At 49.1% G+C, this 14,090-nt stretch overlaps 1 protein-coding gene across 1 annotated transcript; it reads left to right on the forward strand.

Moving 5' to 3' along the window:
• Window positions 1-282: 282 nt before the first annotated feature.
• LOC119398930 (sodium-dependent glucose transporter 1-like) lies at window positions 283-13,706 on the forward strand. Its single transcript, XM_037665744.2, has 5 exons — window positions 283-400; window positions 5,357-5,483; window positions 6,172-6,330; window positions 7,042-7,788; window positions 13,657-13,706. Exons 1-5 carry the CDS (start codon window positions 329-331, stop codon window positions 13,704-13,706), a joined length of 1,155 nt encoding a protein of 384 aa, XP_037521672.2. The 5' UTR covers window positions 283-328.
• The last annotated feature ends 384 nt before the right edge of the window (window positions 13,707-14,090 follow it).

The following is a 14,090-nucleotide window of genomic DNA, read 5'->3' on the forward strand; positions in this document are numbered from 1 at the left end:
AAACACAGTTAACTGTAAGATAGAAGAAGACCACCTCGAAAAGCAAACAATTCGCGTTTCTTCATCAGAGACCATTCATGTCCGCATAGAAGCTTAAGCTGCCTGTCCCGTCCATCACCGATCTTATTGCATGTCTCACTATGAAATCAGAGAAATATAGGGTCGTGCTTATCCATAGATACTAGTACGAGAAAGATTAGAGAGTGCTTGCCATTACGTACCCACATACGATGCATTGAAAGGCATGGCGTCACCACTCCCGCTGTTGCGTTGACGTGCTCAATGCCGACATTGTCTCTCCAACGGGCAACAAACCGGTTACACAAGCATGTCTTCCCGCAAGAAACTCTGGCTCAACTTGGGAAGGACGAGCAACTTGAGTCTCGGCAATTTGGCAATGGTAAGAGGAATCTTTCTCATATCATGTACTATTAAATGTTTGTGTATGAAAGATAGGCATGGCCAGAATGGCGGACTTTTTTTTTTTTCGATAGCAGCTGTCACAGGTATTTTAATCATGATTACCATGTTGATGGCTATGTTTCATAACCTCCGTAGTGTTATTAAGACGCGGCCCGCTGAATTATGGACGACCATCAATCAGTATGACATCACGCAAGGTTATACTTTTGATCTGATAACGGAAACGAGAAAGAGCCAACTTGTAAGTTATGGTACACCTTGTGGAAATGATGCACGGTGCACAATTTAACCACGTAAGCGTTTGCTGCGCAGACCAGAATAACCCTTTCCAGCCATGTACAACATCCTCAGACCCAAAAACCGATAAACGTCATAATTGTTCTAGTTCGGCCGTATTACTGAATATAATTTCATATAACCATAGGTCAGCAAACTCATTCGTGAGTCGACTCGCTCAGACTCTCTCAGACTCATATCAAGCCGTGAGTCTGAGTCTACAGTAGAGTGAGTCCGGGTGAGTAATATTTTGGTGAATCTGAGTCCCAGTGAGCCCGTTGAGAAAACATATACCTATAGTGAGTCTGATGAGTCCGGTTAAAGAAAATTTTGGTGAATCTGAGTTCGAGTGAGTCCTAAGCGCAAAATGTATTTCTTGAAGGAGTGTGAGTGAGCTCCACTTCTTTTGCTGACGTATTGCGCTATCTACTCATCTTCAGCATTACTATCAGACTTATGACGGCTCCCGTCTATTTTCACGTCTACTCACACATATTTCAACGCACTAGCGTTCATATGCCAGCTCTGTAGTTATTCATCAGAGGAGTGGGTTACAGATCAGGAAGAAAGGGGACGGTTCCTTGACCTAACCCCGCAATCTCTTTCACGGGAAGTTCTTGATAAAAGATATCTCGTGTGAGTGAAGTCTTTCAATAAAATTGACCGTGCTGGAGTGCAACCACTGATAACTCATATTTGAAGGCACGAGATAAAAATGCGCATTGTAGAGCACCGATTACGTGAGATATTGGCGTTAAAGTGTATCGTCTTCCTTTCCGGATCACGCTTGCTTCTGTATTAGACACAAACAGAGGTTGGCCGGCTAGGAATGAAATGCCCAAAATGGGAAGAGCGCTAGGTTTCTTTAAGAATTCCCGTTTTAACTCCGAAAATTATCAAATGGATCGAGGAGCCGGGTACAGTTTGACGGCTGTTACTGCCGATTTTTAATAGCCGTTCCTCGCCCTTGCTAAAGATGAACGTGTACAGAAGCTTTATGATGACTCGTTCGATAAACACGCGCCTACATGAATTCATACTGAGTAGTTTTGTCGCGCGAGCGACGATATTACTGCGAGGCGGGCGTGGTGTATTCTGACTTGCAGTTCTAGCGATACCTACAACTATAAAACCGCTCAGCAAAAACAAATACATTTAGTTGAAAAAAGATGCCGGTGTGTTAGTTCACTAACGCGTACCAGTTGACAGGTATGTGTTCTGACGTATGAGTCAGAGAAGTACCAGCGAGTGCGGCCGGCTGCCTTCGGTGAGCCTACGTTCGTTGCTGAAAGCGCGTCGCATCGATGGTCATCGCTCCTTGTGGGAACACCGTACACAAAAAAATGGTTAATTTAGGTTAACGAATGTCCAGACTATACTTTACAGTAAATCTTACACGTTGGAATTGCGTGTACTTAAACCAAGAAGCGCCGGTGGCATGCAGACGGACTCGGCCGGTACGCTAGGCCTAACGCTCGCTGGGAGCCGCACTGGGTAGGACCGATCTCGGCGCAGATGAGTTGCGATGGTTGAAGTTTCTGCATTTTAGCCTCGAAACCTTTTTAACTGATACCTAACGTATAGCTGAAGTAAGTGGAAGTGCAAGAATTGCCTGAGATGCGTTTCTGGTGCGGCGATATCGAACGACGGCTGTTTTTCTGGCCTCCGTTAGGAGGGGCCGCGAAGCGAGAGCTCATTTACTTCTTGCCAACCGCATGGCGATGTAACGATTTGCTCTGTATGTTCAGACCAACGCCTCCAGACTTAGAAACATTACAATATGAAGTCATAACCGCAACACATCACGGATGCAAAACTGATATATATGATCGGCATGCACAAATTGTGTATTCATTGCTACTACGTGCTCCGCAAAAATTAACGACGTTATTGGCACTGCATGAATAAGAAAAAGCGTGGCAGAAAGCAAAATGATCAGTGTTGGCTGCTTTGGGTTAACATATTTTTCTTCACATTCGACAGGGAAACATTAAAAGTGACCGTGATTTCACATATATATGTATATTATATCACGTATATCATGAAAATAGTGCGCATCTCCTCGTCTTTCCTCTGCCAAGCTAGAATTTGTGACACATGTTTGAGACCCATTAGGATAGCATCTATCGGTACCATCGAATCAGACATTCGATATTCAACGATACCAAAGCATTCTGCCGCGCACGATACTGAAAGCAGCGCGCGGCACTGGCAGAACAGTGCAGGCTCCAGTATGTGCCAGCGCACGCCAGTGAGAATTCCAGCGTCTCCAGCGCACCATGATCAAAAGAGCTCATTTACACTCGTCACTCGACTCACTCACACACAGATCAAGCCGTGAGTCTGAGTGGGTAATATTCGAGGTGAGCTTGAGTCCGAGTGAGTCCGGATGACAAAAAATTTACCTAGTCTGAGTCCGAGTGAACCTGGTAGAAAAAGAAAAAAATTGGTGCTGAGTCCGAGTGAGCACAAAATATTTTTCTTGAGTGAGTCTGAGTGAGCCCCACTTTTTTCGCCAACCTATGCATACAGCATGAGAAACCTACTGTTTTAATATCCCGGTTAGATTCTGCCAGCGGCGTCTTCATGTAAGGGCAGAGAATTGCCCAGTTCTTTAAAAAAACATTCACAGCAGGAGAGGGCGGCAACTTTTACGTTGAAGCTGCATCTTGCATCACTTCCTGCCAAATCGTCGTATTTGAAACCAATTTACGCGCGCTTTTTGTCGTATGTGACGACGTCTTGATGTCGACCAAACTAGTGTAAAGTTTCACAAAAGCTGACATCTATAATGTTCTTACGTGTGTTTGGCTGCGGCGCAAAGTGGATTTCATCAAAAGGGGGATTGAAAAGAGAAGAAAGTGAAGCGCTAAGTACCAACTATTTAATGACATTCCCAGAAAAGTAAAGAAAAATTACACCATCTCCCGCTAAAGGGGACCATGAGGCGATGCGAAGCCGGAGCACTTGCACGATCGCGTTCCGTTGGCGTTCATTGGGCATGCTACCGACCTGGCGTCGTGGAACGCGAAGAGGGACGCTACGCGCGTCGTATCTTCCATCTAGCCTGGCCGTTAATTCTCACAGGGCAAGCGGGGAACGCGGTCGACAGGCGGGCGAGAGGGGGGCAGCGTAGGAGAGGAGAGAGAAGGGGAGGGCACGCGCATGCGCTCGAGCTCATCGCGGCGTTGCGCAGGAGAGAATTTCGGCATGTCTAGCCCGCGTTTCAGAGGAAGAGTGGAGAGGGGAAGTGGAGAGGGGGAGGGGAGAGTGTATGTAGAGAGGGGAAGGGGAGAGGGGGAGTGGAGAGGTGTGTGGAGAGGGTATGCGCATGCGCAGTAAGGACGGTCATGCCGCACACCACCACCACCACCGGATTGAGCTCCGCCTTAAGATACTTCGCATCTAAAACAAGACAGCTTCCGCGCATGCCTGAATAGCCAAGGTATGGCGTGGAGCGACATGGTCAAGGTAACATGTTATTAGGAAAGCACATTTCTGACGAATACAGCGCTATAGGGGGGTCACTGACGCAATCAGACCCTTTCTTTCTGATATAAAAGGCTTCCAACAACTTTGCGGCAGTTTGTTTTTTACTTCTGCCGAGGATCAACTCTTGCTCAAAGCTTGGCACACAACAGCTGGCGTTACAATGCGCGAGAAGATGCGCCTTATCACTTTTACCTATACTGAGGGAGCACGCTTATAGCATATATGCTATAAGCGTGCTCCCTCAGTCTGTCGTTAATGGAACGGCCCATTTGTCCAGTGTAGAACTTCCTACAGCTTATGGGTATCTGATAGACCACCCCTTCGCACAGCGTCTGAAACCTAAGCAGTAACTCGCCCAAACTTAAAGGCTCATTCACACCGAAGGCGGGGCGGCCAAAGCGGCAAAGCGGTGAGGCGGAAAGCGGGAAAACCTCCTCTCCGGGCGGCGAAAGCGGGGCGGAAAACGAGGCGGCAGGTCCGATCGCTCTCGGACCAATTTTTTGCCGCTCGCCTCTACTCGCCGCTTTGCCGCAACCAATCAGAACGCGCTGCGGCGGTGGCGCGGCGGTGGTGCGGGTGTCTCTTTGGAAGAAGCCGTGCCACGTGATAGCGACACGTGCGCTAAAGCGCGAGAGGCCCCGCCTCCTCGGCCGCGCGGGCAGCCAAGAAAGCCATGCGGTCTGAACAGGTACGCGCGCTCGCCGCCTCGCCGCCTTGAAAAGCCCGCTTGGCCGCTTTGCCGCCCCGCCTTCGGTGTGAATGTACCTTAAGTCTTTTACCATAATGTGCTTCACCCGCTTCCCTCCAGCTCCGTATGCGTCCGACTTATATCTTGGAAAATTACTTTACGTAATTGCATCCGAAATAATTTTTTGAGAAGTCTGCCACGACTGGATAGATTAACTCCAGACTGTCCAATTAAGGCCCACGTTGCGGCAGTGAGGTTTGGCGTTCCCCTCCCAACGGGGGTATGGTCTACAATCTTATTCCTATAAAAAAGGGAGTGGACATTCTTCTGGACCCCAATAACGTTTACTACCTACCTACGTATCGTAAAACCAATGTACTGAACTGGATACCGTGGAATTGTGGAAGATAAATAGTATGCGGATTGACCACGCCATTCGACTACCACAACTCATTGCTTTCACTTCTTTTCACAAAGGGTTTGATCGTCTCCATAACTGGAGTGGCGTTGCTGGATCTGGCCGAGTTATATGGATCACGCCTCGCCAGCATATCCTATCTCCTCACAACCCGTGGCGTAGGCCACCTCTTGGGCTCGCTTCTTGGTAAGTTATCAAAATCGGAGTCATAGTGTAGTGCATTGTGTTCACTTTTGATGAGGTTTACACTTACAGCCAATCCAGGGGACAAGCTTGGAAGTCGGGTAGCTCGAATACAAGAGACTACAGTGTGCGTGTAAATAGAAAAGAAATAAAAGACGGAGCCAGAAGTTGCAGTTGTGTGACTAGCAAAGTGGAGTCAGAGGTGTAAATTAATGGTATTAGCTTAAATAAGATCAATTATAGTTTCAACAGGGAAGTCTAAAAAAGAGAGTTGCCCCTGTCGAATAGAAGTTATTTCCTCGTAGAATATCTCATTGTTCCACCAACATTCATCGTTCCACCAAACTGGCTGCTTCTGCGAGCTATGCGATTGCCCCCATCGAAATGAGGCCCTCATGGACGGGGCATTGAAGCCGCACCCAAAGTCATAGCACTTTAGCACCTAAGCTACCACGGCGGCTATAGAACTTGTATACATGCGCCAGCCAATGACGTAGGCTCAACTACGTGACGTCAGAGGTCAGGGGAACTTGTATAAAGATTGTACTCTTTCGTCGTATCAATGTACTGTATTGCGGACGCGTACAGCCCATGTGTACTGCGATATTCTGAACGAAGGCTGGAATGAATTCATGTGTTGTCACTAAGTGCATTGTTGTGCGCACCTTCATTTTGTCCTACTCGTTTACAGGAGGTAAACTGTTCGACACTTACAACACACAATTGATAACAATACTGGCCATGGCGGTGACCTGTGCCGCTGTAGTCCTGACTCCGCTCGGTGGTTACCTGGCGTTGGCCCACATCGCCATATTCTTGTGTGGACTCGGCATTGCTTCATTCATCACAGGTGAGCAGGCACAGCAGAGCACCTGAGCTTAGGAGCTGACAACTGCCAGAATGTTACAGGGTCCCTTGAACATTCCTTTATGACGACCCAAAGGCGAAAGCCATGACCAGGGAATCGTTTTCCTTACTTTCTTTATATCCTGGGTTTCACGCTTTCGCAAACACAAAGTGACACTCACGCAAGCGCCGGTATTTTTGGTTTAGTTTGGTTTGGTCTATTCCAAGGCAAAACTGATTCAAAATCACCTTGAGGGAGGCGACCAAAGGCTGAGTAATTGCCTGGCGGGTCGTGTCACTCTGGCAGCAAAGTGGCAGCAAAGTGGAACAAAGCCTCCAATCAATTGTTCCAGCCTGTATTAGTTATTGCGAGTTGTACAGTTACCCACTAGATAAAAAGCATCATTCACTAGCGGGGCATTCCCATTTGCAGTGGAGCCCACGTCCCGTAAACTTTTCCTGTCGGACGTACTACATACATGTCATGCGATGCGCATTCTGGTGCATGCCAAATAAATAAGACAACTTATAAAAGGAAAACGACAGCATCACGAGGTAGGAGGCTGGGGATACGATGCTCTGAAAGGGCCTTTAGTCCACCAAGTATGCTTCGCCTTAAATGTATAATGATACGCGTGATGACGTATGATCGTTTCTTTGTGAACACAGACCGACGCACCTGCAATATGCCATGTTGCATTTTATTTGGGTCCAGGTGCGTCCGTGTGGATCATCAGGATGTGGCCAGCGAACACCAGCCCACCGCTGCAGGTCTTCCACTTGGCTTTTGGCATCGGCGGCATCCTGGGCCCATTCGTTGCCCGACCGTTCCTGTCCGCAGGTACCGGTGAGAACTCTACGGCACTAAATGTCACCGAGACGGCAGACCAGAGTCATATACACACGAGTCTCTATCCCGTCGACCTAATGGAAATGTTGCATCCCGCCACAGCGGGAAAGGACATGGGCACAAGCCACGTCTACTGCGCCTTCGGGATTGCCGGTGGACTTTACTTAGCCGTGACCATCTCACTGGTACTTCTGTACTTCGTGGACAACAGGGACTTCAAAGCGGGCGCGGTACCCGCCACGAACGATACGTCCTTGGCCGACAACAGACCAAGTGTTCCCGTCCGGTACACCCGGACTGTCCTAGCGTTCATGTGTATTTATTCGACCTTTAATGCTGCGCACGGGAACACCACGTCTGAGATGCTGGCGTCGTTCGCTGTCAAGAGTGACCTGCGCTTCTCGAAGTCCACCGCTTCTGGCGTAGAGTCCACGTTTTTCCTGTGCGTGGCGGCGAGTCGTCTATGTGCCGCCCTGGTGACTATCAAAGTGCCCGTCTTTTGGATCTTGGTGCTCGCACACGTCATTCTCCTCCCTACAGCAGCCGTGCTCGCCGTGTTCGGTTCAAGGAGCGCAGCGGTATTCTGGGCCGGCGCGGCGCTCACGGGGATAGGTCAGGGCCCGATATACGCGGGTCTAGTGTCCTGGGCGGCCAGTTACATCAGTATAAGCAATAAAATGATGTCCCTGTCGATTATTGCGACAGCGATCGGATCGATGACGGTACCGGTAATTGTCGGCCAGTTTCTGGATAAAGACCCGAACGTGTTTCTCTACGTGGGCCTTGGGGCTTCTTTGTTGCGTACAATAATTATCGTTGCAATGTATGCGTATCTAAGAAGAGGGCCGCAAACAAGCAGTGAGAAGGAGCTGCTAGTAAATGAAACTGATAACGAGCATCGCGACGCATCATCCTGACGTCATTGGCTGAAAAGCGTAGTTTGCCAACAACTCATGTTTTATTCCTCCTAGAAGTTCTACGAGCTCGACCGACCCGTTTGAACCAGAAAGTTAGCATTGTGCCTTGTAAACTACAAGAAAATGTTAAACTTTCTCTTCGCAATGAGCAGAGTTGAAAGTGTTATGAATTTTTCACGAACGTACTTTTCCGGAAATGCTAGCGAAACTATAACCCAAGAAGGACACTCGTATTACCTACTGTTACGTTTGGCCTAAAAATTCATCGAGGCCGACGCTATTGAGCGTACAGCTGTCTACCGGAATGCTGTCTTCTCCCCCCGTATCGGCGCTTAGACGGAGGCAGGAATGCCAATTCTTCCTGGAGGAGCCTATGCCGAGCGAGCGAGCAGGTCGCCGTGGACGGATTTCCCAGAAAAAGGACGTCGGAATTCGGAGACCCCTTTTTGGCTTGTTGTTCTCTGCGTGAGATAGCACCACGGGAGAGTTTCTCACCCAGCCACATCTGCCTTCTACCCTACCGCAGCAGGGAAAATTAACCTGCGCCAGAGGGAGCGGTCTGCGTGTTTTCCGGAATTCGACACACCTGCTTTATCGTGCGTTTTGGTCAGCGTGGGACTGCGCCGTTGAAGACGCTCCCATCAACCCAGGTGGGGCCTTCACCCGTGGCAGCCATCATTCAACGCTTCTTCCAAGTATTACTGGCAGTGGAAGCGGAGGTCATCGGCCCTTTCCCCTTTGGACTGAAACTCCTCGCCGACCTTCTCACCTACGAGTCTTCGGGGCGTGGCGAGTGTATTGTGTGACTCTTTGCCTCCTTTCGGGAGGCCGGACGCCAGGACGACAGGTCACCGGATTGGCGGGAGACGCTGACACCGGTTTGCCTGTGCTTCTGCAGTGACGGTCTCGGGGCTATAAAAGCCGAAGACTTTTGACGTTATTTCTCTGCTCTCTTTTCACCTCCTGACTTCATCATGTAAATAAACACGTTCCTTCTTGAAAGAACGCGCCTCCTCACTGGAAATCATCGGCTATGGGGACGGACAGCGGGAGCCAGCTACCGTAACGAGACCCGCCGAACCCCCACTCCTTACAACTGGTTGGCAGCAGTGAGATGGACCTTGCGACATGGTGCTGCGTTTGTGGTGAGTGCTTGGTCTTTGCTATGACTTTCCAGGCTTCATTTTGCGTTTACACTTAAGTAGTGTAGAAGCTGGATTGTATTTTTGTGGGTTAGGTAGATCACCTAGTTATGCGTAACAAGTGAGTTTGAGGGATCACCTAATTATGTGTGAGCAGGACCAAAGCAAAGCGGCAGTCATGGATTTGAGGACGATGCTGAGAGATGAGCTCTTGTTTGTGTGCGAGCATCTCGGCATCAGGGTAGATAATAAAATGGCAAGGACAAATATGTGGAAGATGATTATTAGGGAATCCAGTGAGGAGGACATTAACGACGCGTTAGTAGCTTTCAAAAGGTTTGAAGAGCGAGAAAAGAAAGAAAGAGATGAACGCGAGCGAGCCTTAGACGAAGAGATTGAAAGGTTGGAGCGTAAAGTTGAGGCAATGCGGCGAAGTCAGACGTCCGCAGAGGTGGGGCACGAAAGGTGCGAAGAAATGGCGAGTGCGGTGCACTTTAAAGCCACAGAGAAAGCCGCTCCTTGTGAGATACCACCAGGGAAAGGTACCTCTACGAGTGCGACATGCGCACGGAGCCTTCTGCGGAGAAAACCGAGAGACAGGTCGCGGATAGTGAAATCGCGCCTGATAAATGTACGCGTTTCTCTGATTGTGCGAAGGCCGAGCAAATAGAAGACGAGACCGCGGCTGGTATCGAGTCTGAAAGGATTCCGAAAGGCACTCCGTGTGGGACCGAGGCTGGTTCCAACCGCCCTAATAGGGTCATCGAGGAGTTGGAGACTTCCTTCGCACCCCAACACGTGAATGGCCTTCCGGAAGTCGAGGGAGAAGAGGACAACGCTAGTCCTAAACGTAGCGGTGACGCGACGCTCCAGAAAGACAGTACTATCGGAGAGGGCCTCTCTAAAAAAGTTCCTTTTGATAGCGGAGGAATTACCCCAGAGTGTGAGAGGGTAGAGAGCCATACTGTCGAGAAGGGCCCAGCTGTAGTTTTTGCAAATGACAGCACAGATCAATTGGCCCGACAGTGCAACAGAGCGGAGAAGTCGAATGACTTAAGCAAGAGAGAGAGTGTCGCACAAGCACCCATGAGCTGTGAAAATGCCGATGTCGCAACCCAGAGTGAAGTCCACCGTAATCGAGGAAATGTTCGCAAACGTCGCCGCAAAAGAAAAAAGCGGACTCGTGCGGCGCCGCGAAATGTTGAGACAGGTGGCACACGGCAGAGCGAAACACAGGACAGGCGAGCGGGCAGTTTGAGAAAACGTCCTTTGAGGCGTACAGTTGGGTGCAGGCGACCGCCGCAGCGCAGAAAGAAAAAGGACAGGTCATCGGGCAGTTCAGGGAAACGTCCTTCGGGGCGCGCAGCAAGGTGCAAGCGGCGAAAGAGGGGAGGCGGGGGAGAACAATGCGCATCCCCACGACGGAGGGTGCCTTCGACAGGTACAAGTTTGCGGGGACAACCATGTCGAGGTATTCCTAGCAAGGTAGGAGGAGTAGAGCGCCGAGCGAGAGCAAACAAAAAGAGAGGATTGCCACTCTTTCTCCCGCGTCTCTGGCATCCCCTTCACCTTTGTGAAGGAAACCGTCGGAATTCCCGAATGAGGCGTGACGGAGAAGTACAACTAATGGCGCGCGCTCATTGTAGTCTCTGGCGAAATGAAATGCCGCCAAGACCGCGACCGCCACGAGTACGACTAAAGAGAGGAAGAAAGCTGTAAGCTTGTCGGAGAACGTGAGTTTGTCAAAAGAACTTTTTTTGTAAGGTTATTTTAGTTTGATGTAGTGTTCTTTTGTTATCTCCGCGGCTAGTTTGTTTAGCTAAGCAGTTTCTTACTTTTTGGTATTTTTAAGCGATGTATGCGTTTCTTTTATTGAGCCTATAAGCTTTGTGCGAAATAGTTGTGGGCGCAATATTATGTAACTTGTGCGGAAGCTGTGACCCGCGCGGAAGTGAGCCGACCGCGTAAGATGAAGTCGCGGTAGTCATGAGTGCAAATTGGTATACGACCGCTAATTGTGAAGCAGTGGTAGCGTTTGTCGAGCGGAACCGAATTTCACTTGTTTATGTTTTTTATGTATAGCGCGAAGTAGTACACTGTCACCCATTTTAAGGGAGAAAATGAGCAATTTTGAGGAAGGTCTTAGAGTAAAACCAAAGCGGTTTTTGAAATGCTCAGGTTTGGCGCTGAATGCGGCTATTTTAGTGGACCACTGTCAGGATTAACAAGCATGTGGGGCCGGATATTCAGCACGAATCTAACGCAGATTACGTCAGGTGCTCCCGAGGTGTACGGCATCAAGAGCTATTTTCTTTGCGTGTTGTTTTTCGTGAACATTTAGGTTCTGTCGCGCGTTAAGAGACGTTTAGTTACTAGGAATGTGGCGTATGGCTAATTGTGTGGTTTAATGTTTCAGCGCTCTATGAATGCGAGCAGTGTAGAGCTAAGGAGCACAGCAGAGCGCAGTGCGTTCTTTATCAGAGCGGCTCTCAGGGACGGGTAGCATTGACCACACGACCCTGTTAGTACGCGATATTTATTCCATCTGTTTTGTTTATTTTTATTGATGACTTACTGGTCGTGTGATCACGTAAGCTGAGCGTTACGCTTTACCGAACATTAAGGTTAGGGACACATTTCGGACAGTTGTATGACGCAGCTGAATCTGTTGTGAAAATATTTGTTAGTGCGTCAGGGTGTGTCTCAAGTAGGTAATTGCGGCTACGTTTTGAGTTTGTTTTGAGTGAGCGTAGAGAATACGCACAGATATCTTCTGTAGGTTTTAGGCAGCCTTCGTGTGAAAGCTGTGTTGTTTGTTGTTTTTCGTGTAGTTAGATATGAGAAGGTAACGCTACATAGCAGTGCGGATGGTAGGAGCAGACTTGTTTTAAAATTGGTTGTTTCAGGGATCTAGAGCCAGATTATATCTGCTTTTGGTGTTGTTTTGCTTGGACGGCCAAAATGATCCATCTTGTAGGCATCTCCTCATCCATGAGTGTTGTAGCTTTGGCGGCACGAAATTCTGCCAAAATTTTAGAGTAGCGGGTTTTTCATTTCTTTGTGTGTTTTGAGAAGCCTGGAGAGTTTTTAGCGAGTCCAAGGCGCTTGATCACGGCATGGCATTGTGTTGTATGATTCACTTTGCTGCTGTCGATCATTGTGAGGTGGTTTGGGAGTTTGTTGCGAGTTCGCAGTTGCGGTACCAAGTCAGGACGTCGGCCTCGTCACCAACCATTCTCTTCGTGCCCAGCGGTTGTGAGCGCTGGCCAGCCGAGATTTTCCGGGCGGCGGAGGAGCTGTTACGTTTGGCCTAAAAATTCATCGAGGCCGACGCTATTGAGCGTACAGCTGTCTACCGGAATGCTGTCTTCTCCCCCCGTATCGGCGCTTAGACGGAGGCAGGAATGCCAATTCTTCCTGGAGGAGCCTATGCCGAGCGAGCGAGCAGGTCGCCGTGGACGGATTTCCCAGAAAAAGGACGTCGGAATTCGGAGACCCCTTTTTGGCTTGTTGTTCTCTGCGTGAGATAGCACCACGGGAGAGTTTCTCACCCAGCCACATCTGCCTTCTACCCTACCGCAGCAGGGAAAATTAACCTGCGCCAGAGGGAGCGGTCTGCGTGTTTTCCGGAATTCGACACACCTGCTTTATCGTGCGTTTTGGTCAGCGTGGGACTGCGCCGTTGAAGACGCTCCCATCAACCCAGGTGGGGCCTTCACCCGTGGCAGCCATCATTCAACGCTTCTTCCAAGTATTACTGGCAGTGGAAGCGGAGGTCATCGGCCCTTTCCCCTTTGGACTGAAACTCCTCGCCGACCTTCTCACCTACGAGTCTTCGGGGCGTGGCGAGTGTATTGTGTGACTCTTTGCCTCCTTTCGGGAGGCCGGACGCCAGGACGACAGGTCACCGGATTGGCGGGAGACGCTGACACCGGTTTGCCTGTGCTTCTGCAGTGACGGTCTCGGGGCTATAAAAGCCGAAGACTTTTGACGTTATTTCTCTGCTCTCTTTTCACCTCCTGACTTCATCATGTAAATAAACACGTTCCTTCTTGAAAGAACGCGCCTCCTCACTGGAAATCATCGGCTATGGGGATGGACGGCGGGAGCCAGCTACCGTAACGAGACCCGCCGAACCCCCACTCCTTACACTACAAATGCATTCTTTTGAATATACTTACTCTGCAGGTCACTCTTACACTCATTTCTTTCGAATACAAATAAAACAATGCTTGAATCGACAGGCGGAATTTGTTGATTTTGCTGTTGTGGATTTTTTTTAAAACCATTTTTCTTTTTTATTTTCCTTCCTTACCTTTCTATCCCCCTTTACCCCTTCCAGTGCAGGGTAGCAAACTGAATAACTTTCTTCTGGTTAACCTCCCTGCCTTTCACCTCACCGTTCTCTCTCTGTGTTGTAGATTCCCCAGCACGTTCCATTCGCTTGGCTTTGCTTTTACAACGTGTGTGACTGAAAGAGCATGAAAGATTAACCAGTCGCCTATGAAGTTTCTTCGTAGAAGTCCCTTAAAAATGATTGACATTTATGTCCTATAGAAAAGCGGGACGTCTAGATCGGTCGCTAAAGGGACGCCTCGTACAGACCAATGTTTTGAACAGTTACCCGGGTAGCAAGAGAGAGAGAGAAGAAGTGAAAGGGAGAAAGCCTGGATGGAAACCATAAAAGGTTTGCCGCTCCAACGTCGGTGGTCAAGGGAGGGATATTTAGAACGAGAAAGATAAAAGCGGTGAACGAATGTGTTCTCGTGCGCGGAATGAACCGAGCAGAGAAAAGCACTTAATCGCTATCAAAAATAAGGTGCTTTCGTTGCATTTCGTGCTGACAATTGGTGTT

Source organism: Rhipicephalus sanguineus, chromosome 7 (assembly GCF_013339695.2).
Source record: "Rhipicephalus sanguineus isolate Rsan-2018 chromosome 7, BIME_Rsan_1.4, whole genome shotgun sequence".
Classification (NCBI taxonomy): domain Eukaryota; kingdom Metazoa; phylum Arthropoda; class Arachnida; order Ixodida; family Ixodidae; genus Rhipicephalus; species Rhipicephalus sanguineus.

Coding starts and splice junctions, on each gene's coding strand:
- LOC119398930 (XM_037665744.2), top strand. CDS start 329: ATGTCTTCCCGCAAGAAACTCTGGCTCAACTTGGGAAGGACGAGCAAC. Junction 401..5,356: donor GTCTCGGCAATTTGGCAATG/GTAAGAGGAATC, acceptor CTTTTCACAAAG/GGTTTGATCGTCTCCATAAC. Junction 6,331..7,041: donor CATTGCTTCATTCATCACAG/GTGAGCAGGCAC, acceptor ATTTGGGTCCAG/GTGCGTCCGTGTGGATCATC.